This window comes from Megalobrama amblycephala, linkage group LG17 (assembly GCF_018812025.1).
Source record: "Megalobrama amblycephala isolate DHTTF-2021 linkage group LG17, ASM1881202v1, whole genome shotgun sequence".
Classification (NCBI taxonomy): Eukaryota; Metazoa; Chordata; class Actinopteri; order Cypriniformes; family Xenocyprididae; genus Megalobrama; species Megalobrama amblycephala.
Window position 1 is genome coordinate 7721450 of NC_063060.1, and position 27862 is coordinate 7749311.

Below are 27862 nucleotides of genomic sequence, written 5' to 3' on the forward strand. Positions count from 1 at the left end.
AGTGGTATTATGTTTGATATGTAATCTTGTACTGATGACACATTATAGGACTGACATTTTAGGTAAATCTAATCCGATTTTGTCATATTTATTTGATGTCTCACTCAAAAAATAATCTTGTACTATTTTGACAAAGATACAAAGTAGCAAAGAGCAACATAAACCTTTATCACCAACAAAAAGAGCATTAAAGTGGTTCTTATTGTATATTTTCAATGTACTACCCAGTTACTATTATTAATGAAGGCTGGTTGATTTAGCACAGTTAGTGCAAATAAATGCAAACTTACTACTCACACTACTCACTAACACAGAGACAACAACTGTTAAACAGTTTGATTGCATGCAATGCAATATGTCAGTTGTTGTGCAACAGAGACTGAATATGGCAAGCATACAGGAAATCCTTGGAATGGAACTGGAAATATGAAAATATTTTAAACTGTCTCGTTTAGTGATAGACTGATTTATCTGCCAAGCTAGTTATTTTGAGAATCTCAAAAAACCGTTTGAAAATGGTCGGTGGTATTTTGTCAAAGTATAGAGCACATTTTCTGATTTCAGATGTATTTAGTGAATTTTGAGCTATTATTTTGTGAATAAGTGACATTATAGTAAACAAGTGAAAATATGGTAGATTTGTCATTAAATTGTGGTTACACTGTAAAAATTATTTTCATGATTTGTTATCACATTTTTTCTTGTCATATCAACTTCAATAATTAATGTGGTTCAGATAACATAATATTTTGAGTTTCTGTTGATAAAATCAGTCGCCTTCATTGTATTAACTCAAATTTTTAATTTCAATGAACTCAAAATTTTAAGGCAACCAGGTAACTTACTTTCTTTTAAGTTAAACCAACTATATATAAATAGATATAGATATATAGATATAGATATAGATATATATTGGAGATGCACCGATACTAAATTTCTCCACCGATACCTAGGCAATTATTCAGAGTGATATCTGCCGATAACGATAACAATACCGATAGTTTGGGGGTTCTGCCTTTTATACCTTCTTTTAAATGAATGATCATTTCATTATAATTAATAATTAATCATTATATTTTAAATTATTATATTTTGAAAGAAATGCAAATAAAAACTTTATTCTCTCCATTTCATCAACTTATTTCAGAGTAAGTGGTATTAGTTATAAACTCAAATTAACACACATTAACTAAATTCTGAAGATTAAATTAACATTTCTGAATCTTATTAATTCATATAATAATAATAATAATAATAATATTGAATATCAAACTGGTTTCTTAGCATTTTCTTTTCACATTTTCCTGCCTTCTTTTGATTGACAGGATATATCATGTCTGACTCTTGGCTGTTTTTAAACTACTGACCGATAGTCGATAATGTGAAAATTTGTTTTTATCGGCTGATACCAATTATTGGCCGATATATCGGTGCATCTTTCTCTCTCTCTCTCTCTCTCTCTCTCTCTCTCTCTCTCTCTATATATATATATATATATAATATAAATATTCATGGCTCATCAGCCATATTAGTCAACCATAATTTTTATACTGAATCTACTGTATTTTGAGCAGGTGTTTTAAAAAGATATTGTGAATCATACACTGTAAGAGAAAATTCACTGACATTTCCTTTAACCCTAAAACACAACGCAATGTAAAATTCAAAATACAGGTAAACACCAATACGGGAAAAATCTTCATATTAACAAGGTACATTGACTCCTATTTTTACAGGCTTTTCTTAGAGTGTATATAGAAGGACCATTATTAAATAACATACTGCATTTGGATTCGAGACACAATTTCCTCCTATTCTTAATAAACGCACTCAGAAAGGCATGTGAATGGCATTGAGCGCACAGAGCTGGAAGTTGTGCTACAGGTGGATTTAGTGATGATGCTGGTTTCTTTTCAGGCTTTATCTGACTGTACTGGCTGAAAGTCTAGAGTAGCACAAGAGCACAGTGTCACACGCACATGAGCGTGCAGCGAATAACAGAGCAGCGATCGATAAAATCAACCAGCAAGGCTCTGCACGCGTGTGGATCTTGTAATGTTACAACACCCAACATGTGTAAAGAACAATGGAGGATTGTGTGCGACTGTGTGACTTGATCAGCCAAGCAAATTAGATATATTATGCTTAAAGATATTAGATATACTTTGCTTAAATAAAATCAAGCTTATTTTAGGACCATTACGGCATTATGACAATTAAGTTGTTCATTCTCTCTCCCAGTTCTCGTTACTGTAATGCAAATAAGTCTCATTTTCATAATTGTAATGCAATAAAGTATAATAAGATATATGGTGATAAAATAATGCTAATAATAATAACAATTAAATAAACAATAATAATTATTATTGTTATTATATAAATACATTATGATATTAGTTTTGCACTGCCTTTAATTCGTGCTGACTTAAATAAAACATTCTTTGTTACTGCAATTTGCGTTGTATTAAACAAAAATGCTGTATTGCAGTTATGAGAATCTAATGATAATCATTATAAAGAATAATGAGAATTTAAAAAAACAACATCTGGGTGCATTATGGTAATGAGAATTTCAGGGGAAATGTGCTTAATTTAATATTCATGAAAATAATTCAACAATGCCAAATAGACAGGCTTTATTTCCTTTGTGCAGAATGTAATTTCTTATGAATTTGGGGTGAAATGCGGCCTGGACATGTTATCGTGAGATTCGTTCTCAGATTTCCCACAATACATTGATTTGCATCTCAAAAGTTTTAAAATCAGTGGACATTGTTGCTCCTCTGGCAAACACACATATATTGATCTGTGCTTAGCGACCAGAAAAATCAATCTCAGCAAACCGCATCTGGACACAGTACTGCAATTAAATAACAAGCAGATGTGTCTATTCATTTGGACCATCTGAAATTCAGATTCTCTGGGTAAATTCAGAGTAGGTGCGGGTTTTGGCTGCATGCTGGGACTGTGGAGTGTGTGTGATTTTACTTTTGATGAGAAATGATACAAGACAACGGGATGGAAGTGTGTTTGTGTCTCTGATTACTACCCTCGTGTTTTGTGATTACCACGAGCTGAATGGAAAACGCACACACTTCACAGAGGAAGAACACAGAGCACAACAATTTACATAATCTTGTCTCTTAGGGTGTGTTCACACTTGTAGTTCAGTTCTCTTGGTTCTTTTGGTCCAGATCAGAGAAAGAAAATTATACATTTAGTCTGGGTTCGCTTTGCATTCACACTGTCACTTTTAACACCGAACCTAAAGATACACACACACACACACACAAAAAAAATGCTTTTATGACATATATTTTGTGTTGGAATTGGTCGAACATCCAAAACAATGATGTGTACTGATTTAAATGTGCAGCTGACAACTCATGAAGAGCTTATAAAATGTGCAAAGGAGTCAAAACAGCAGCAGGAATCCCTCCATCACACACACAAATGGAGATCTGCTGCAAGGAGACATGGTTTGAACGGAACTGTGATGGGCAACATCACGACTATGATGAAAAAAAAAACAGGTATGCTTTCTGTCCAAGCCAAGCCGACGGTCAGCCGACTAAGTTTTCTCAGTGTGTTCTGCACCGTTGGCTGAAGTTGGTCCTCGTCGGCTTTTTTCGGCCGATTCGACATGTTGATGATCCGTCGGGCCATCTGATCATTCAGATTGGCTGTTCAGCTACTGCCATTTGCTGGTACAAAAAGGCATTTCTTCTTACGCAGGTGCAGAACGGACGTGCTACTTCGGCTGTCGAGCGTCAGTTTGGTGTGTCAGGCCAACTTTGGACCCAGATGCCGCCGACATGAACCAACCCCATAGTCTGCTTTCGTCGCCACTAGTTCGTCGGCGTCAGCTTGGTGTGTTCCTGCCTTTAGGGTTGCATCTTGTGACATAATGTCCTGTTTTTGGTTTCGTTTACATGTCTTTGGTCCGTGTTGCAGTTATATTTCATATTTCAATTGCCTGTCTAATTTCTGCTCACCTTCAGCACAAATGAACTCCCGCATTTTTCAGAACATTTGCAGTACATTCGCGGAAGATAGATGCAAGTGCTGTTATGTGCTGACGCTTTGAAAACAAAACCAAAGTTTCAAAAAACCAAAGTATTCTAGCTGGATTCTAGCTAACTAAAGTAGCTCTGATTGGTCATTGCGTTCAAGAAATCGACAGATTGGCTACATTGGTCAACACTGCAAGAATACGTTGTAAATAGAAACCTTTGACGGACTCCAGGTGGATAGATGGAACTGGTAATGGATTATTGTTTTTATGAAACTGTTGGCTGACAGTAAATCACATTTAACTAATCTTAATTGTCAAATTATTTTTATCCCATTTACTGTAAAATACTGTCATTTGAGAGTAGGTATTGGTCCACCCTATTTCACAAAGGTCCACTCACTTTAAATTTCTGGCCTTGCCACTGATATGGCTGGCATCCATCTTTCTAAGACTTTATCACACTTTTTATCTTCTGCTTGGTTAAAACTGTAAGTCTGAGAAGTTTCAGAAAAGCAATTTGCAGAAAATTATTTGCAGAATCATTCATGGCTGCAACTCATATTTGCAGGATGAATTACATTTGAAACTTATACTCAGGGCTTTGTTTGTTCAAGTCACTAACAAGGGCTCTGTCAAATCCATTTTTTTTTTTCTTTCCATTTGTATTTTTATGTTTCCCATTTTAATGGATTCCAATTGAATGGTTTAATTAAATTTTAATAATCAGAAACTTTTCAAACTTTTTTGTTAATAATTTAAAAAATAAGTACAATTTTAACAATAGGGCCCCATTATTGTTAAAATTGTAATAACTTTTTTTAAGTATTAAAAAAGCTTTTCATTTCAACTGATTAGACATGATTTCTGATGATTGAAAATTAATGTAATGTTCAATGAATTTTTTTTTTTTTCCAAAATTGTGTGTTTTCATTTTATCCAGATTTCGATTCTGTGTTTTTATAATTAAATACAAATTTATTACTAAAAACAGTTGTAATCAAATGAATGCTTAAATCTTTACCAAGATTAATTTAAGTAATCTTTCAAAATGTAATCAAATTAAAATGTAACAATTATTTTGGCAAAGTGCTGCACAACAGAGGTTTACTGTCAAATTAAAACATGAATGAAAATATTAATATTAATAATAATTATTATTATTATCTAGTTGTCTAATAAACCTGACAATGTATATTACGAATAGTGTTGTTCATTGACAAATTGCTTTTTATTACTCTTTTGTAAGTCATTATGGATAAAATCATATATAATAGAGAAGTAGAATGTAGTGCATTCTTCTACTTAACGTTCTCTACATTCTACTTCTCTATTATATATTTGAACATTTATTTTGGCGGTTTGTCATGAAGACCTTTGAATTTCTGTTTGTATATGATGATAGTTTTCATCAAATTAATGTTGAAATGCTCCATCCACGTTTTCCGCATCGCATAAATCATAGGGTCCTACCTGACCCTATAAGTATGAGCACTAATATGAGTGATGCTTGCAGCATACATGACTCAAGGCGGATGAAAAGTGGTCCATTGCAAGCATTTAATGAATGTATTTTTTTCTTTCTTTCTCCCTGTTCACATATTCCCCTCTGTTAATCTCCCTCGCCCTTTGTTTCTTTGTCTCTGTCTTCTTCAGTCTCTGCTCGTTGCTGAACACAGTTCTCGGTCGTAACAGTGCCTGCAGGCCTTGCCTTCAGAATCCAAGCCCTGTGCTATTGTTTCCATGACAACATGGGAGGCATGGCCGGAGGGCATCACTGTGTATTTGCACTCTCACTCACATTTTCTCTCTCTTTTATCTCTTCCTGACATGGTAAATTTGATCACTTCAAGTGTTCTTATTTAGACCTTACTTTCAAATTAGAGATGCGCGTACGACTCGAGAGAGCTTGATGAATGCTCGTGTCAGATGACGCGATAGGTAAGATTTGTATTGATGATATGGGTTAGAAGACACTCAAAGCTTTTAAGCTCGGGCCATTTGCCTCTTTGCGTCTCTGGCCATTAAGAGAGCACTCCTGGGAACACAGTACGTTTGAATGTGATGTTATATGCGGGTGACAGGTGCAAGCGCAGAGAGTTTATCACTGATATAATGAAACACTCAACATGTTAGATCTAAACGTGACGGCAACCACAAGAGCAATATGTGTGTTCATGGAGATAAAATTTTACCATTTTCCATAGGGAAATTTAAAGGGGTTCATGACATGGAAAAAACCACTAGTACAATGTTATATATTTTGCTGACTTGTGTACTTACATTATCCCAAATGTTTCCAAGAATGTTTAAATGCAATAAATAATTTTAACCAGGATTGTGTCCGTGCGTCGCCTATCAATGACATCATACCAGCATTACCCTCGATTTCCTTGATTTATTGTGTAGAAACCATGGAAACACCAAAGACGCTTTAATACATTATGTGTTTTATTAGACAGGTGAGCAACTGTTTGGATACATTCATCGACAGAATACTAATCATGTTATATAACTCAACACAGTAAGTCTTATTGTTTAAATCTCGTTTTCTTGATTTATCGTGAGTACCGTGTTTTACCATTACTAATATTGATCTAGCTTACTGCAGTGTGCAACAGGTATCTCATAGCAGCTGCTGAGCAAATGCACAGAGTAGCATTATAACAAATTTCAACACTCAAATGTATCTAATATGTAACATTATAAATGTCATCCATGAACATGACTTCTGCCCGAGTCCTATCCCGATTCTTTTCCACCGGCTGTAGATATTAAGACAACAAATCGCATGATTCCACAAAAATGAAGGCATATAAAATCAAGCATCTAGGCATGCAGACTGCTTCTAAAAACATTTGTGAAAGAATGGGTCACTATCAGGAGCTCAGTGAATTCAAGCGTGGTACCGTGATAGGTTGCCACCTGTGCAATAAGTCCATTCATGAAATTTCCTCACTACTAAATATTCGACGGTCAAATGTTAGTGGTATCATAACAAAGTGGAAGCAATTGAGAACAACAGCAACTCAGCCACGAAGTGGTAGGCCATGTAAAATCACAGAGCGGGGTCAGCGAATGCTGAGGCACACAGTGCACAGAAGTCATCAACTTTCGGCAGAGTCAATAGCTACAGACCTCCAAACTTCATGTGTCCTTCAGATTATCTCAAGAACAGTGTGTAGAGAGCTTCATGGAATGGGTTTCCATGGCCGAGCAGCTGCATCAAAGCCTTACATCACCAAGTGCAATGCAAAGCGTCAGATGCAGTGGTGTAAAGCACGCCGCCACTGGACTCTAGAGCAGTGGAGACGTGTTCTCTGGAGTGACCAATCACGCTTCTCTGTCTGGCAATCCGATGGACGAGTCTGGGTTTGGTGGTTGCCAGGAGAACGGTACTTGCCTGACTGCATTGTGCCAAGTGTAAAGTTTGGTGGAGCGGGGGGGGGGGGGGGGGGGGGGGGGGTTATGGTGTGGGGTTGTTTTTCAGGGGTTGGGCTTGACCCCTTAGTTCCAGTGAAAGGAACTCTTAATGCTTCAGCATACCAAGACATTTTGGACAATTTCATGCTCCCAATTTTGTGGGAACAGTTTGGGGATGGCCCCTTCCTGTACCAACATGACTGCACATCAGTGCACAAAACAAGGTCCATAAAGATATGGATGAGTGAGTTTGGTGTGGAGAAACTTGACTGGCTGCACAGAGTCCTGATCTCAACCCCATAGAACACCTTTGGGATGAATTAGAGCAGAGACTGCGAGCCAGGCCTTCTCGCCAACATCACTGCCTGACCTCACAAATGCACTTCTAGAAGAATGGTCAAAAATTCCCATAAACACACTCCTAAACCTTGTGGAAAGCCTTCCCAGAAGAGTTGAGGCTGTTATAGCTACAAAGGGTGGGCCAACTCCATATTAAACCCTACGGATTAAGAATGGGATGTCATTAAAGTTCATGTGCATGTAAAGGCAGGCGTCCCAAAACCTTTGGCAATATATATATATATATATATATATATATATATATATATATGTGTGTGTGTGTGTGTGTGTGTGTGTGTGTGTGTGTGTGTGGAACAACAATTATTTTCAATCCTCATTCTGACCCTCTGTCTAAAACAATCAATTTTTAAGGTGTGGCTCCTTTAAGGCTTGTCAGCAAACGGCTACTGTTATATACTGTTATATACTGCATAACATATCAATGCTCACTCACTATTGCATGTGAGTAAGTGTTTTGAAAACATTATCCATATAAAAGCATCATTTATAGACAAGCATTATGAAATAATTTACTTACCGTTTGTGATGCAGCTGCTGTCAGATCCAGTACAGCTGGCTGCTTCATCTTCAACAGAAGTTTCTTTGCAAACTCTCCATTACATTGTGCCTCGTTTACAAAACAAAATACCCAGAACAAACATATAATACTCCTGTATACGTCTATACAGAGACAAAAATGAGCTGTTTAAACAGGACTCGTCAAAGTGAACATTCTTCTTTAACTCCATCTGTCCTGTTGTCAGCAGACTCAAGCGTGTGAAATATTTCAGAAACTGAACGCGCATCTGTATACTGAATCAATGTAGACAGTGTCAGTGATTATAATGGGTTCTCTTTGCTTTTGATGCAACGCTCACATCCAGTGTAGTCAAATGTCAGCCATTAAGCAACTGAACGCCAGTGGGTGGGGCCAATGGTGTGATGTATAACTATTAAGCAATGTAGATTTCTTACAGTGCATTGATTTGCATCATAAAAAGTAGAAAGACAAATAACAGATTGCTTCTTTTGAAATTGCCAATATCAAGCCAATCTGACTGATATGATAATTAAAGGGAGAATTCACCCAAAATTGGGACAGTTGTGGCTTTAAGTCCTGGGTATACTCAGTTTTTTTTATGCGTACGCTAGTATACGCGCACAGTTGAATGCACAGCCTTGGAAAGTATACATCACATTTGCCACCTTGTGGATAAGCCAATTACTTTGCGCATGTGCGACCCGCGCATACAAAGGACACATGGTACCAAAAATCCGGTGGTGCACGTAAAGTACGCGTACTCTTCTGATGATTAAATTTTCGTCCCGCACTGTACACTGACCCTCGCATACGCATAAAAAGTGAACTATACTTTGGGCTTAATGGTTAGAAAGTCAGCCTGGTAACTCAAAGTGACTGAGGTGCCCTTGAGCATGGCACCTTACCCCGAATCGCTCCTCGGGCACCACAGCAAAAATAGCTAGGTGTGTGTGTTCATTACTCACTACTCCTAATGTGTGTGCACTAACTTGGATGGGTTAAATGCAGAGGACAAATTCCGAGTACGAGTTACCATACTTGGCCTTCACATGTCACTTTCACTGAAAATGAAAATTCTGACATCATATAATAATAATGCTGTGCTGCATAGTCTCATTACAGCAGCCGAAAGGATGAAATTGGCCTCAAAAATGACGAAACTAGACCAGTCCACCGTGAAGGAAGCAAATAGCCATGTAAAGGGATGTTAAATATACAGTTTGCCATTACATTGTCCTCCAGTGAGTTCACATTTTCTTATCCAGAGCAACACATAGCACTTTTAAAGTACAGTTTTCCCAGAACAAGGACAGTCTGCTGTCTACACGTCTCGCTCAGGGGCAGAATCCTGAATGAAGTGCCATTTTACGAATCACACAGTTACATACGGCACTGTAGATATTAAACCCTCCAAGCTGCTCTCAGACAAGAGCAAACAAAGCGCTGCATGCTCCCCGAATCAGCCGCTGCTGCATTCAGGACTGGTACAAACTATAAACAAGAGTCTATTAGCTTGTCAGAACTGAACAGCTCTTATAGCTCATCCAAAGCGTACAGAATTATAACCAGGCTCATGACAGCGAGAAAATATCTCTGAGGCAAACTGACATTAATACTGTACATCATCTAGAAAACCCACAGAAGCTTTCCAGTGAAAAATGATGCTTTTTGTTTCCTTTTTTGTAGTTGCTTAAGAAACGGATGGGCTGAATTTGTTGCAAAACAGTTTGAATTGCAGATGTGCCTTTTCACTCGAACGAATTGAGTGTTTGTTCTTATTTTTTAAGTGTGAGTTCAACATAATGTTCTGAGTCAGAAAAAGCAGGAAAATAATTTATGAAGCATGTGAGAATGCAGCTTCTGTTTAGTCTCTATTTCTTTGTCTGTTTGGCACTCTACTCAACACGACAGACGTGGTTCTCTGGTCGCGGTGGTTAACAGCTCACTAGAGGAAAGGATTATCAGTGAATAATGACTTAAAGGGTTAGTTCATCCAAAAGTGAAAATTCTGTCATCATTTACTCAAAGTCAAGTTGTTCCAAACCTGAATGAGTTTCTTTCTTCTGCTGAACACAAAAGAAGATATTTTGAAGAATGTTGTTAACCGAACAGTTGCCGAGCAACTGCTTACTGACATTCTTCAAAATATCGTCTTTTGTGTTCAGCACAAGAAAGAAACTTATACAGGTTTGGAACAACTTGACTTTGAGTAAATGATGACAGAATTTTCACTTTTGGGTGAACTAACAGTCTGTTTCTCAAAGAATCATGACTCATATGGCTTCAGAAGACTTAAATATTGCAGATGAATCATTTGGACTACTTTTATTATACTTTTGTGCCGCTTTTGTGTCTTTTATGATGCTTGAAAGCCTCACACCATATTTCTCCACATGTGTTCTACAAAAGAAATAAAGTTTGGAATGACAAGAGCGTATGTAATTAAAGAAAGTTTTTTTTTTTTTTTTTTTTTTTTTTTAATCTAAACTATTCCTTGTATTTATTTATTTATTTAATTATGTACATATAGTTTATTTTTTTATTTGTATATATATACATTTTATTTATTTATTTATTTATCTATAAATCCTCTACTAAAAGCAAAATTTAGTAGACAAGATACTATAGAAAGTACTATAAAAACAGTATTTGTGACTTTTAATCTCAGAGTTCTGACTTTTTTTCCTCACAATTCTGACTTTATAATTCACAACTGTGAGAAAAAAAGTCAGAATTGTGAGATATAAACTCGCAATTGCGTGATATAAAGTCACTTTTGTTTCCTTGCAATTCTGACTTTTTTTCTCACAATTGTGAGATATAAACTCATAATTATGTGACTTTTCTCACAATTCTGACTTTATATCATGCAATTGTGAGTTTATATCTCAGAAACGTGACTTTATAATTCGAAATTGCGAGATAAAAAGTCAGAATTCTGAGATAATCTTAATTTTTTTTTTATTTAGTGGTGGAAACAGGCTTCCATAAGATACCTCTCTCGGTTGATTGCCAATTAATTTGGCCAATATATATATATATATATATATATATATATATATATATTTTTTTTTTTTTTTTTTAGCTAATTTATTTATTTTTTTGTCAAGAAACATATGCTTGCAAAAAATGCCAAATTAATGCTATTATAGTTTTTGTTAATATTTTGAATTAGATTTTTTTTTTCCTATTTTAAAGGTGCTAAAGAGGATGTTTTGTTTTATACATTTTTGCAATATTACTTGAAACTGTCTTTACTAACTGATAAAAGACTATTTATTAGGTGCACTGAAAGGAATAATATTAATATACATCATCTGTGCACGAGGTATGGCCTTAAAAACATCAGCCAATCGTTTACGCGATCATCGCGTTTTTTTTTTTTATTATTACTATATTTTATTTGTGTTATTGTTTATTTTATTTCAAAACAATGAAAACCCTGGTTACAGCATCTACCAGCAGCCTTCTCCAGCAAACTTTGCAATTCCCATTTTTCATGATTCAATCCAATTTAGATGGCTTAATGAAGTCCCTCGCTACATTTTTTCCCCCTGATTGAATTTCCTGTTTCACTTAGACATGTCAGTCTGTCTATCCATCCATCCATCTGACATCTGTTTTCCACTCTCAACACACTCTGCTGTTCTTGGAGGAAAAATGCAGTGAATTCCAAACACGAGGTCTCATGATGTGCAGCCGCTAAATATTAAATTCTATAGATGTTCCTGCTGCTTTTAAAGGATCTCATCTGGCAGAATCACTTCAGAACCCAGACGCACATGTAAGAGAGCGCCATATCTCACAGAACATCGCCTTTTCAACACTTCACAGCTCCTCCTTTTGACTTGCCGATGTTTGTGAGGCGGCACACGTAGCAAAAGAAAGGCACTGAAAGCAAAACTCATTCAGAATATCCCATTTTCCCCCCTTTTATTCTATCCGTTGTGATTTCCATTCTCTTTCACCAGCGACAGGAGAATAGCGTTTGAGTGCAGGACAGTGGACTTCAATAGGCTGCCATTTCTCCACTGATGTTTATCATGTCTTTCTCCTTCATGCTTTGAGCAGATAAAAAGACTTATGTGGGTCATGTTGCATTAATCGAGCTCGCTGTCCTCTCAAATACTCTCTAAATTAAGCAACAGGCATAAAATATTCACATTTGCTCATGGTTCATCATTCAATGACACATTTAAGTGTAGAACAGCTCAAATGTATCACATCAACAGTGAAGCAAAACGAAACAATTCATTGTTATCTGCTCTCACAGAGACAATCTTTTTTTCTCTCTCATATTTTTGACAAATGAGATGTTATTTTTATATTTAAGATTTTGAACACTATTTAGGAGCTCAAGTCTGCGATTCCAAATCGCCTCATGCTGCTTTTGATCCGCGTGGTCAGGACCTCTAAATCTTTCAGTGCTGGTCTTTTTCAGTCTCTACCATGCTATCTATAAGGCTCTAAGCTCTGAGACAGCCGACCTAGAACTGTTAAACGCATACAGAACTCTGTATTGATCCATTTCGTGAGACTTGTCTTGGATGATGCTCTGGCTCTCAGCAAACTCTCTTTCACTCTTAATTTTATCTGGAACAGAGTAACTACAGAAAGAAAGAGTTGTAGTTTTGGAACACAAAAGCACAAAGGATGCTTTTGCTGGCAGGTACAGAGAGATTTAGGGCCAGATTTACTAACAGATGAATGAAAAAAAAACCGACTGTCAGGAGTGACTAAAGACACGCAGTGAAAAATCAGCGTGTGAACACAGTTGTTTTTCCGGCTGACCTTATTGCATATGCATTTGTAGGAGTTTCCCTTTCAGATGCAAAATTTATGGGAGGAGAGTATGAGTCATGCAAGGTCATTTACTAAGGTTTGCGCTGGTCAATTTACTGGTGTTTGAGCCATTATTTACCACCCCAAAAAAGCATGTCTTGAACCAGATGCTAATTTGCACTGCTCTTGGTAGATTGGTTGGTCATTATGGAAATGATCTGGCTGTGTCTGTGTTTTTTAAAGGGACAGTTCACCAAAAAATGAAAATTATCCCACGCTCTAAAAAATAAAACATTGGTTCAACAAAAAAATAATATGTTAACGTTTTCCACTAGAATTTTGAACTTAAGCCAATTGGGAGAATTACATTAATTCAAAGCAATATTATGAGTTGATCCAACATAATGTTTTAAGTAAGGTTTTTTTGCCACAATAAAAACACATTTCTAAGTAACATGAACTTAATAATTGTCAACATGAATGCAACTATTTAAGTTAATCCAACATAATGTTTTAAGTAAGGTGAAGACACTTTTTGGACACACAAAAACACATTTCTAAGTAACATGAACTTACCAAGCACCGCTTGTCACCATGATGGTAAATCTCCAAAAACCCACATTAACAGAAACTCTTCTAAATTAGCATAACAAAACACTAATTACTGCTAAATCTCCCTTACCATTAATCTTGTGCAAAAAACATTATATAACACTTCATTTTAGTATTTACTCTCCCTTTCAAGTGCCATGGGCAAAGCATGATGGGAAATATAAATCCCAGCCCAGTTTCACTTAACTTAAGTTCGTCTAAATTAAAAGAAGTGTTCATACAACTCAAAACAATGAAACACGTTTACACGTCATCAGACTGTATTTTACATTAACAGAACTTAAAATTACATACATTTTTGATTAACTGAAAATGTTAAACTATGACAAGTCATGATAGTATATCGAATCAATAGGCATAATTTGTGTGTCATCCAAGGTCAATAAAATAACAATTACAAGTAAAAAGTCTAACAGCATTTCAGAACTTGATTTTTTATTTCACAACAATATATATTTAAGTAATGACTAAAGATCCCCTGAATTAGTTTTTAGAGTGCATAATTTACTTACCTTTAGGCCATCTTTAAGCCAAACACAATCAGAGTTATATTGAAAAATATCCTGGAAGTTCCGAGCTTTATAATGGGAAGCTTTATAAAGCTCATCCATCCATCATAAAAGTAATTCATTAATAAAGGCCTTCTGAAGCGATTTTGTAAGAAAATATCCATAATTATAACTTTGTAGACTGTAATTACTAGCTTCCCGTAACATCCGTCCGTGCGTTCATGAGAGAGTCGAATTCCGGCGTATGACGTAGGATGTAGAAGTAGCATAAGCTACTTATTTCTGTTTGTTCAAACAAATAGGGCTGGGCAACAAACTCAAGCTCCTCCGACATTTCTCTTTAAAAATTCTCATTTTAGACTTCTGATTCGTGACTGGTGTTTTGCTTTGTTCTATCATCTTCGCTTCCGCGTTCATCATTACATCATGCGTCGGGTCAGAGGTTACTCTTCCATCGGAACTAGACTCGTGTACGATCGTTACTGGAAGCCAGTGATTACAGTTTATAAAGTTATAATTATGGATATTTTTCGTACAAAAATGTATCGCTTCACTTCAGAAGGCCTTTATTAACCCCCCGGATTACTTTTATGATGGATGGATGCACTTTTTTGTGCTTCAAAAAATTTACTCCATTCACTCCCATTATAAAGCTTGGAAGAGCCAAAATATTTTTTAAAGGATTAGTTCACTTTCAAATAAAAATGACCCCAAGCTTTACTCACCCTCAAGCCATCCTAGGTGTATATGACTTTCTTCTTTCTGATGAACACAATCAGAGATATATTTATAAATATCCTGACGCATCCAAGCTTTATAATGGCAGTGAGCGGGATCAACGAGTATGAGCTGAAGAAAGTGCTTCCATCCACATCCATCCATCATAAACGTGCTCCACACGGCTCCGGGGGGTTAATAAAGGCCTTCTGAAGCGAAGTGATGCATTTGTGTAAAAAAATATCCATATTTAACAAGTTATGAAGTAAAATATTTAGCTTCCACCAGACCGCCTTCCGTATTCAACTTACGATGAAAGCGCAATGCCTCTCACAGATCAAAAAGCTTACGCTACGTCCTACGCCTTCCTTATTCAACTTACGGAAAAGGCTTAACTGATGCAACGCCAGTTCCGTTTTTTTGCGTAACTTGATTACGGAAGACGGTTTGGCGGAAGCTAGATATTTTACTTACATAACTTCGATAAACTTCAGAAGGCCTTTATTAACCCCCCCGGAGCCGTGTGGAGTACGTTTATGATGGATGGATGTTGATGGAAGCACTTTCTTCAGCTCATACTCGTGACCCTTGTTCACTGCCATTATAAAGCTTGGATGCATCAGGATATTTATTAAAGGTGCCATCGAATTGAAAATTGAATTTACCTCGGCATAGTTGAATAACAAAGGTTCAGTACATGGAAATGACATACAGTGAGTCTCAAACTCCATTGTTTCCTCCTTCTTATATAAATCTCATTTGTTTAAAAGACCTCCGAAGAGCAGGCGAATCTCAACATAACACAGACTGTTACATAACAGTCGGGGTGTACGCCCCCAATATTTGCATATGCCAGCCCATGATCGAGCCATTAGACAAGGACGTCTGGATGTGCACAGCTGAATCATCAGACTAGGTAAGCAAGCAAGGACAATAGTGAAAAATGGCAGATGGAGCGATAATACAGTTGTGGCCAGAATTATTAGCCCCCTTCATAAATATGATCAAAGATGACTCTAAAAATAAATCTGCATTGTTTATCCTTTTGATCTTTAATTCATAAAATTAGCAAAAATCTAACCTTTCATTGAAGGAAAAGAATTGAAAGTGGGGGGAAAATAACATTAAGAAATAAATGTTTTTCTCCAAAACACGTTGCCCACAATTATTAGCACCCCTAGAATTTTTTATGAGTAAAATATCTCTGAAGTATATTCTCATTCATATTTAAATTTTTTTAGCTCACCGGGGTGATCATGAACATGAAATTGGCCAGCCATGACTTCCTGTTCCACAGGAATATAAACATGAGGAAACACAAAGGCCAAATTCCCTTAATCATTCATCACAATGAGTAAAACCAAAGAATATAGTTCTGATGTGCAGCAAAAGATTGTTGGGCTTCACAAAATAGAAAGTGGCTGTAAGAAAATACCTAAAACATTGAAAATCCCCATTTCCACTATCAGAGCAATAATTAAGAAGTTCCAATCAACTAAAGATGTTACAAATCTGACTGAAAGAGGATGTGTGTTTAAATCATCCTAATGTGAAGTGAGGAGGAGAGTTTGAGTGGCCAAAGACTCTCCAAGGATCACAGCTGGAGAATTGCAGAGATTAGTTGAGTCTTGAATCTCAGAAAGCCTAAAAAAAATGATCAAAAGCACCTACATCCCCACAAGTTGTTCGGGAGGGTTTGAAGAAAAATCCTCTGCTCTCATCCAGAAACAATCTTCAGCATATTCAGTTGTCAGACATGACTGGAACTTCAAACGGGACAAGCTTCTATGGTCAGATGAAACTAAAAAAAGAGCTTTTTGGCAGCAAACCCACCAGATGGGTTTGGTGCACACATGTATAAAAAGTACCCCATGCCCACGGTTAAATATACTGCTGGATCTTTAATGTTGTGGGCCTATTTTTCTGCTGGAGGTCCTGGACATCTTGTTCAGATTCATGGTATCATGGATTCTATCAAATACTAACAGATAAAAAATCTAAACCTGACCGCTTCTGCTAGAAATCTTATAATGGGCTGTGGTTGGATCATCCGTCAGGACAATGATCCAAAACAAACATCAAAACCAGCACAAAAATGTGTCACTGAGCACAAAATGAAGCTTCTGCCATGGCCATCCCAGTCCCCTGACCTGAACCCTAAAGAAAATGAGTGGAGTGAACTGAAGAGAAGAAGCACCAACATGGAGCTGGAATCTGAAGGTTCTGGAGAGATTCTGTATGAAGGAATGATCTCTGATCTCTTGTCAGGTGTTCTCCAAACTCATCAGGCATTATAGAAGAAGACTCAGAGCTGTTATCTTCGCAAAAGGAGGTTGCAAAAAGAATTGAATAAAAGGGTTCTAATAATTGTGTGCAACATGTTTTGGAGAAAAACATTTATTTCTTAATGTTATTTCCCCCCCACTTTCAATTCTTTTCCTTCAATGAAAGGTTAGATTTTTGCTAATTTTATAAATTAAAGATCAAAAGGATAAACAATGCAGATTTATTTTTAGAGTCATCTTTGATCATATTTATGAAGGGGGCTAATAATTCTGGCCACAACTGTAACTGACATGATCCATGATAACATGATATTTTTAGTGATATTTGTAAATTGTCTTTCTAAATGTTTCGTTAGCATGTTGCTAATGTACTGTTAAATGTGGTTAAAGTTACCATCGTTTCTTACTGTATTCACAGAGACAAGAGCGGTCGCTATTTTCATTATTAAACACTTGCAGTTTGTATAATGCATAAACACAACTTCATTCTTCATAAATCTCTCCAACAGTGTAGCATTAGCCGTTAGCCACGGAGCACTATCAAACTCATTCAGAATCAAATGTAAAGATCCAAATAAATACTATACTTACGCGATTAGACATGCTGCATGACGAACACTTTGTAAAGATCCATTTTGAGGGCTATATTAGCTGTGTGAACTTTGTTTTTGCAATGATAGAGTCGAGAGCTCGGGAGGGGGTGGAGAGCGCGAGCAATTAAAGGAGCCGCAGCCTGAATCGGCGCATTTCTAATTATGCCTCAAAATAGGCAGTTAAAAAAATTAATTAAAAAAAATCTATGGGGTATTTTGAGCTTAAAACTTCACAGACACATTCAGGGGACACCTTAGACTTATATTACAATATTATATTATATTACATTACAAAAAACGTTCGATGGCACCTTTAATATATCTCCGATTGTGTTCATCAGAAAGAAGAAAGTCATATACACCTGGCTTGAGGGTGAGTAAAGCTAATTTTCATTTGAAAATTGAATTTTCACTAATCCTTTAAGGTAACTCTGACTGTGTTTGGCTGAAAGAAGAAAGTCATATACACCTAGGATGGCTATAATATTATAAGAATATTTTATTTTATTATAAACCCAATGATAGGGGTTATATAATCTCAGACTTATGAACAATCATACTGTCCAGCCGTGAAGTACATCTAGTCTAGTAAGCTGTAAATCTGGGTCCAGGGGGCCAAATCGCACATGTCTTTGTTCATAACTCTTCTAATCCATGTCTTAATGAAAAGCTAGGGATTTCAGATGGATGAGGCAAAGCGAGCAGGCTGAGGGTTTGATCTCGTCTCCTGGGAGAAGTGTGTAGTGTGTGCTGGGCAGTGTTTGGTGTTGTATTTCATATTCTCTCAAAACAGAAGAGAGAGATCCTGGAGGCAGCGAGCATGTGCACCTCAAGCCTCATGTTTAATTAACCAAAGCCCACCACAGATTCCTCCTTAGAGACCGTTCTGTAGGGACCAGCAGGCAGGAGTGAGAGCTATCCATCTTTCAGCTGTTTTTTCCCCTCCTTATGTTGACTCTATGCTTACTTCCCTTTCTGCACCGCAGGATTCAATTTTCCGATCCACTTAAGCGGGATTCTCATGCGTTACGGATCCGATTAGCTCACACGTGCATGCGCTCTTTAACAACAAACCGTGTTTTTTTTGTCTTTCTCTCTCTGTCTCTCTGACAATTATTCCGCTGGTTTAACTGCAATCCATCTCTCTCTTTCTTCCTTTCTCTTTCCTCTCTTTTGCCCTAGTTCTGCCGCCTCTTTTCTATCATTCCGTCTTTCCTGTTTTTGCAGTTTTTTTCTGAGATGAATCCTCCTCAGCTCTCTGCGGTGTTGGTGCTCATGTTGGCCCAGCTGTGCGCATCCTCTCTGGGTTGTCCTTCTGGGTGTCGCTGCTATAGTTTGACTGTCGAATGTGGATCCATCGGACTCAAAGAGATCCCGCGAGGCATTACTCACGGGACACAGGTCAGTGTTCACACAAGATATGTGAATGTCTGTGGGTGGGTCATTCTCAAAATATGACAATGACTTGAAACTCCAGATAAACTCTTAAAAATAAAGGTTCTTAAATGGAATCGATGGTTCCATGAAAAGCCTTTAAAGGATTAGTTCACTTTCAAATGAAAATTTGTCGAGAACAAATTTGTTAAATTACGAATTTGTTCTCATAATTTAACGACTTTTTTCTCGTAATTTAATGACTTTATTCTCAACATTTTATCTCGACTTTTTTTCTCATAATTTAACGAATTTGTTCTCATAATCTAACGACTTTTTTCCCGTAATTTAATGACTTTATTCTCAACATTTTATTTCGACTTTTTTCTCGAAATGTAGCTAGTTTTTTCTCATAATTTAACGAGTTTATTCTCAACATTTTATTTCGACATTTTTCTCGAAATTTAACAAGCTTTTTCTCGAAATTTAATGACTTTATTCTCAACATTTTATCTCGACTTTTTTTCTCGAAATTTAACAACTTTTTTTCTCATAATTTAACGAATTTGTTCTCATAATCTCTCGTTTCTCGTAATTTAATGAGTTTATTCTCAACATTTTATTTCGACTTTTTTCTCGAAATTTAACAACTTTAATCTCGAGATGGTTTTATTTTTTTATTATTGCTTGGCCCTAATCCTTTTCTGTAGAGGAGGCTGCTCAAATGTGTGCTGAAAAGTTCATTTGCATTTAATTTACACAGCTTGCAAATTAATCATTTAATTAACAGTTAATTTAAATGTCATTGGTGTTACAATGTTTAATTTTTGTGTAAAAGTTTTCATTGAAAAATTATTTGATTTTATAACTTTTTAGCGGTACACTATAAAAAAAGCTTAAAGTTGTAAATTCAGCAAAGACTATTGAAGTATGTTTTACTAGAAAAAACTTCAAACTACTTCATAATTTCACATTTAATTCAATGTGTTACTTGCCGTTTCTATGCAATTTGTGAAATTTAATAGCAATTTCTGAGAGAAAATTGTTTCTACACCAAATTTTGTTCAGTGTATGATAAGTAATAATGTCAAGATGTTTATAAATACTTTCCATGTGTTTTTATGAGAGAAAACAGAGCTGAATTCCAAATTCAAGTTGTTGAAAATCAATATGTTTTGAGAATGACCTGGGTAACCATTGATCAGCTGTCATAAAGTCGACATAAAATCAAAGCTGACCCTGTTAACTGAAGTAAATGTTTTTTGTCCTTATTTTGAATGATTTGGCATTGTACGTACAAATAACAAAGGTTTCCATTCTGTTCTTTACAGACATTTGTGAATAAAAACAAAAACATTACATCGAATCACACCAAGCTGCATTTGACCTGCAGGTCTACTCACCATCCTGTCCCAATTTTTTATTCAGGTCATCTGGTCAACCTAAATGATAAGATATTGCCTTCTTTTGTATGTGTCTACACCTTGACCCAATACAGCAAAGTTGAGATTAAAACTATAGATCATAACTGCAGATAGTGCTGGGAATCATTCGTTAAATCAGCGACTCCCATGGCCAACTTTACCCCGAGGACCTTATTTGCATGTCTATGTATCTGCCCCAGTCACACCACTAACATTACTGCAGCTTGTGAATATTCATGAGCCGGCTTGCATAAATTGCTCAATTGACCTGTGTAACCTATGCTTCACAAGAAATTTGCTTCAGCTCAGCCTGTGTTTGATCACAGACAATAGCTTGATAGAAATCAATTAGAAAATTAATTAGTGTAATATGTTGCATCATTAATAGAGTTAAAGTATTGAAGACTGCTCTGCTCTCGTGAAAGCACATTAATGCCGTTTCTGATGCTGGTAATTGATTTATTTGCGTGTTTCACTGATAGTCGACTCAGAACTCACTCACAGAACTTTGTATGGATACATTTCAAGTTACTCTGAATTCACCTGGAACAGAGCAAATATGGAACAGCTAAAGAAAGAAACATTTTTTGTGTCTTTCAGAACAGCCTAAAAGGAAGGTTTTTTTTTTTTTTTGGACAGCGGTCTCTCTTGCAGCTCTTACTGATTAGGACAGAAACTCAGGTCGACATGGATGAGATGGATGTAGCTTTTATAATCAATGAAGCTTATACTGCAAGCGATAGAGATTCTCATTAGAGTTTGATCAATATTGCCTTTTAATGACTGATACAATACAGGCTTTTTTCTTTTCTTTTTTTTTTAAATCTGAACAGTAATATGCAGAACCAATTTTAATTAATGTTTTATTTTTGTTTTTGTTTAACCAAATGATCACTGTATCATTGTTATTAATGACAAAAACTACTAACAATAACAGTGATAAAAAATATGCAAAACCTATTTTAATGATTGTTTCATTGTTCTAATTGATCATTAGACTGACAATAAAACATAATTACATTATTAATATATTTTTTATTATTAATATTGTTATAATTAAAATGACATTTACAAAAATAATACTTACAATTTTGTTTTTTATTAATTTATTAATAATGTCATTATTAATAATTATTATTGCATTATTAATATAATTTTAATATATTATAATTTCCATATTATATTAATTATATTAATAAATGAATGTAATATCCATTATATATATATATATATATATATATATATATATATATATATATATATATAATTATTAATAATTAATAATATCAAATAATAATGATAACAATAATACCTAAAATAATTATATTAAAGGTCCCGTTCTTCGTGATCCCATGTTTCAAACTTTAGTTAGTGTGTAATGTTGTTGTTAGAGTATAAATAAAATCTGTAAAATTTTAATTTTAACAGAAGTCGCCTACATCGAACGGGCAGTTTGGACTACATCCCTCTACTTCCTTCTTTAATGACGTCACTAAAACAGTTTTTTGACTAATCTCCGCCCACAGGAATACACAAGAGTTGCGTTTGTAGAGTGTGTTTGTCGCCATGTCGTCGAAACGCTGTTATTTTCATCCCGCAGTCCAATCACCGGGTCTGATTCCGGCTCAAATTGATAGGGTAAAATTAAAGACATGTTTACAATAACACTGAGCGCGTGCATCTCCACGTTATGGTAAGAGGCGTGACCTTTCCGGGCAAGATGCGCTCAGAGCTGTCGAATCACAACACAGGAACCGCTGGCACAATCAGAACTCGTTACGTATTTCTGAAGGAGGGACTTCATAGAACAAGGAAGTCATCAGCCCGTTTTTATGACAGTGGAAACAGCGGTATACAGATAAGTAAATTATGTGAAAAATACTGTGTTTTTTTACACGCGAAACATGAACACATGTTATATTGCACACTATAAACACAATCAAAGCTTCAAAAAAAACACGAAAAACGGGACCTTTAATAATAGAAATAATCATCATCATCTCAATAATTTCATTATTAATATAATTGTGTTATTTTTTCATAGACTAGCTATTTAAAGCTGAAAAGTGTGAATATTGTTAGGAAATACTGGTCAAACTGATTATCTGTAGTTGTCATGGCTTCAATTTTTTTATGGTGGTTTATAAAATTAAAGGGATAGTTCACCCAAAAATAAAAAATTCTGGCAATTCTGTCACCTAACAGCTGATGGTCCCCATTGACTTCCATAGTATTTTTTTCCCCATTCTATGGAAATCACTGGGTCCCATCAGCTGTTTGGTTACCCACATTCTGTGAAATAAATTATTTTGTGTTCAGCAGAGGAAATAAATTCATACAGGTTTGAGGGTGAGCAAATGATGGCAGAATTTTCATTTTGGGGTGAACTATCCCTTTAATCACTCACTCTCTCTTTTCTTTTAAAACTGTGTCATGTACTAATGGAATTTGTGTCTGGTTCAGACAATCTTTCTACAGGACAATGCCATTGGACAGATCCGTCAGCGGGATCTGTCTGACCTTGGCCAGCTGCACTACCTCTACCTGCAGAATAACAGCATCTCCACGCTAGAACCCGGGGCATTCAGAAACCTGGGCCTCCTTCTGGAGCTCGCGCTCAACGGAAACCGCATCCACCTGATCACAGCGGACGTGTTCCGCGGCCTGGATCACCTGCGCATCCTCTACCTCGCAGGAAACCAGATCACCAGACTGGAGGACTACACTTTCCGTGGACTGCAGGTGAAAGGACTGTCTGTGCCATCTGCAAATTTCCATTTCCAATTACAGTGTGTTATGGGAACATTCATTTCCAGCATTAATGTGAATAACATTAATTTAAAGGTAAAAGTTTAGCTATGACTGTATTTTTTTGGCTTGTAAGCTTCATAAACTGGACAAAAAGAGAACTCAAGAGATCATGATCACCTGAAAAAAAATACTTAGGTACTTAGATTTCCAAAATAAAATTGTAAGGAGAAAAAAAAATGCAATGGAAATATAATTGGACTATGAGTGCAAGGATTCTACTATATTATTTTGCCTCTACAAACATGATGCTTTCACAATTAAAAATATTAATATTTAAGTTTTTGACAACACTTTGAGAGTTCAAACAGTGTTATTTTAATAAAATTGAAATACTATTATACTTTTTATTCATATTTTGAATTAGATTTTATGTTTATATTTTCCATTTTAATTTTAGTTAAAGTTTTAGTAATTGTATTGCCTTTTTTTTTTTTAAATGTCTATTTATTTTTTGTATTCATTTTTATTACAGTTTTAATTTTAATTACAGTACATCAAGTTAAATTAAATGAAAATGGGAAATGTTGCTTTGGCAACTAGCTGGAATATTATATTTTATTTTATTTCAGTTAGCAGATTTTATTTTTTGTTTTATTATAAGTAGCAAAAATGTTTTTTTATGGTTTTAGTTTTAGAATCAGTTATAATAATAAATCTGGTTTAAGTTTTATCCTGACATTTATGAAATACTAATACAATTATAAGGCTGTTCCAATAAAATTATCATTTTTTTTAAATGTTCTACATATTTGCACAACCTTTACATAATGTTACACCAAATTGTGCAAGTTTTAAAAATACTCATAAGAGTAGAATAGAAACAGGAACCACAGAAAAGCAGAACAAAAACTAAATTAATAGGGACTTTTTTTCAGAAATATGGTAATTGAATGGAGACACTGAACTGAAAATAGATGACACTGCTTTACTCTAGGTCGCTTAGAGTAAGTGTGTTTTTATAATAGTGCCGATCATGCTCATTGCAATCATCATGATGAAATGTTGACGAATTGATTCCAGCGGTTGCAGGAGCTGCATCTGCAGGAGAATGTGGTGGAGGTGCTGGGAGATCAAGCTCTGGTGGGTCTGTCCTCTCTGGCTCTTCTGGACCTGAGCAGGAACAACCTGAGGACCCTGAGTCCCGCGTCACTGAAACCCCTCGTCAGCCTGCAGGTGCTGAGAGTCACAGGTAAGAGGTTCACATGAGCCACTGCCGCAATAATCAGAATGTTCATGAACTCTTTTTAAAGGGGTTCTTGATTATGATTTCAACTTTTTTAACTTTAGTTAGTGTGTAATGTTGCTGTTTGAGCATAAACAACATCTGCAAAGTTACGACACTCAAAGTTCAATGCAAAGAGAGATATTTTCTTTTACAGAAATCACTTTTTAAGGACTACAACAAACATCTGATAGGGACTACAATGAGCTTCCTCCTGGGTTGGTGACATCACAAACCCCAAAATTTACATAAACCCTGTCCCCGAGAACACACAACAAAGGGGGTGAGGCCATGTTGGGCTGCTTTAGAGAAGAGGAAGAGTTGTTGTTGCCATGTCATAATTTTACGCCGGACTGCTTCACAAACGAGGGTCAATTCAACGCTGAATTTGTACAAAAGATGAACATGACGTCACATGCTAGTCGATGAGTTGAATCAACTCCACAGCAACTACATAAATTTATCCACTAACCATTCAGAAACGTCCAGTTTCATTCTAAAAGTTGTAACTTCCTGAGTCTCTCCATCAGTGTCGACTCCGGTTTGAACAATGTAAGGCTGAACACCGTTACTGACAATCCTCATTTTGGCTGCGTGAGATTCTCCAGCTTTGTTGTTGTTGAGTATTTAAAGCGTGAGCTGTTAAAGCTCCGCCCTCTTCTGGAAAGGGGGATGGGAGCAGCTTATTTGCATTTAAAGGGACACACACAAAAATAGTGTTTTTTTTTTGTGTGTAAATAGCGTGTTTCACACCCAAATATGGGCAAATTTGACAAGCTATAATAAATGATCTGTGGGGTATTTTGAGCTGAAACTTCACAGACACATTCTGGGGACACCAGAGACTTATATTACATCTTGTGAAAGGGGCATTATAGGTCTTTAAGTTTCCTTCTGTTCAGATTTTTCTCCTTAGAAAAGCACACATGTGAGATAAGTCATATTTCCATTGGTAGCTCTGCCCATTTAAGAAAACTATTTAATATTCATGATCCCAGCCTTCACTGTGATCCAGTGCTGTGGTGTTGTATGAGTTGCATGATCAGCAAATGTACCCCACTGACATGGCATTTAGATGTCAGCCCAGCTTTACGTTTGCTCAAATATTTTTTTGCACAACATGTCATCGGATAAATATTTAATAATGCTGTATTTTGAAAGGCTTATATTGTGTTTGCTCTCACAGATAACCCGTGGCGCTGCGACTGCGCTCTGCACTGGCTGCGTGGCTGGATAAACGAAGAGGGTCAGAGGCTTTTGAGCTCAGCCGAGCGGCGGATGTTGTGTGCCGAACCTCCGCGGCTCTCCCACCTCAGTCTGGTCGAGGTTCCCCCAAACAGCCTTGTTTGCATCCCGCCTGTAGTGCAACTGGAGCCCAGCCACTTGACGGTGCGTTTGGGGGAGAGTCTACGCGTGTCCTGCCAGGCGTCCGGATACCCGCAGCCACAAGTCACCTGGAGGAAAGCGTCTCACGGAAAAGCCCAACTGTCTCCCAGAGGTCTGGTGCAGGAAGTCGGGATGGATGGAGACGCAAGGACCGGCGGCAGGTTGGTGACGGCCAGGCCTGGCGGAAAAGGAGGTCAGTCGAGTCGTGGGCCAGTCCGAGGAGGAGCCGAGGAGGGAGGCGACCGGGAAAACTTTGATCCTGATACAGGAAGCGGGATGTTGTTTCTCAGCAACGTCACGGTGGCGCATGCCGGACGCTACGAATGCGAGGCCTGGAATCCCGGCGGTGTGGCTCGTGTGACTTTTCACCTCTCGGTGAACATGTCTTCGTCCCGCTCAGAAATCTGGCCTCGGTTGCACTCCTCGTCTTACTATCATCCTTCCTCTGTGGACGTGAGTCAGGAGCCGCTGTATGAGCTTGAAAGCATGGACTTCAACGCGCTGGGAACCGCCACGCAGACGGCCATCGCGGTGGGAATCTCACTGCTTGCCTTGACGGCGCTGTTGCTGCTTTGCATGATTTACAGTCGCCATCGCCAGCGGCAGAAAGAGGAAGGCGGGTACGGCGCCAGCAAAGAGGAAAGCATCCTCTACGTCAACGACTACTCTGACGGTCCCACCACGTTCGCTCAGCTTGAAGAGTACCGGGACGAACGTGGCCACGAGATGTACGTGTTAAACCGCGCCAAACCGGTGCTGCCTCCACCGCCGACATGCACCCAACAGGGTTCGGTGATAAAGGCCAGTGAGTGTCTGACTCCAGGCCGGGCCACAGGGATCGGACCACGGAGGGCTCCTGCAGAAGGAGGCGAAGGACCTCCGCTTGATCCCGAAGGGTTGTTCATGAACCAGAGCTTGCTGTTTGACACGCAGATCGCTTATGAGATCCACTGCTGAACTGTATCACTGGAAAGACTGGTTTTTGCCAGTAGATGTTATCCTGCTGAATTTCCTTTTGTTCTGAGAGCACAAATGTTTTTTTTAAAGCATTAAGGGAGTAAGAGACTTTAAAGCTGCGTTGTGCAATTTCAGTGACATCAAATGTATTTGCAAAATGTTTGCAACATTTCCCCTGTTAGCACACCATTGGTGGATTCAGTGTTGCTACACTCTTAAAAATAAAGGTTCTTTATTGGCATTGATGGTTCTATGAAGAACATTTACCATCCATAGAATCTATCCATTCCACAAAAGGTTCATTACAGTGTAAAAAAGTTCTTTAGATTTTCAAAATGTTCTTCACACTAAGAAAAAAATTTTTCTTTTAAGAATTGTTTATTGAAAGGTTCTTTGGGGACCAAAAATGGTTCTTCTATCGCATTGCTATGAAAACCCCCTTTGAGAAACCTTTATTTTTAAGACAGTTGAACTGCTCAAACAAGCATAACATGTTGAAAACATCAGCGTTTATTCTCGTTAGGGAAATCAACCTGCGAATGGCTACTTAATTTAATGGCTACAATCTTCTCTGCACATTGCACACAGCAGCTTTTACAAGGTTAGTTCACCCAAAAGTGTAAATTCTGTCATTATTTTCTCACCTTCATGTCATTCCACACAAGAAAAACTTTTGTTTATCTTCAAAACAAAAATTAAGATATTTTAAGTGAAATCTAAAGGATTTCTTTTCCTCCATTGACAGGTATGCAACTTTCATTTTAACGCTTCAAATATTCAGAAAGAGATCGTAAAACTAATCCATATGAATTTAGCATTTTAGTCCAAATTTTCTGAAGAGACTTGATCATTTTATTTGAAATACAGATTAAATT

The 27862-nt window shown here is 36.9% G+C and overlaps 1 protein-coding gene across 3 annotated transcripts in view; it reads left to right on the plus strand.

Annotated features, from left to right (window-relative positions):
• The window catches only part of lrrc24 (leucine rich repeat containing 24), a 28423-nt gene extending 787 nt beyond the window's left edge, over window positions 1-27636 (plus strand). For 2 of the 3 annotated variants that reach the window (XM_048164687.1, XM_048164686.1), the window contains 4 exons: window positions 18996-19214; window positions 23075-23353; window positions 24443-24611; window positions 25831-27636. In XM_048164687.1, the coding sequence (XP_048020644.1) occupies window positions 18996-19214; window positions 23075-23353; window positions 24443-24611; window positions 25831-26987 (1824 nt within the window). In that variant the 3' untranslated portion in view covers window positions 26988-27636. The remainder of the gene's footprint in view (window positions 1-18995; window positions 19215-23074; window positions 23354-24442; window positions 24612-25830) is intronic. The other variant, XM_048164689.1, reaches the window with a different exon arrangement.
• The last annotated feature ends 226 nt before the right edge of the window (window positions 27637-27862 follow it).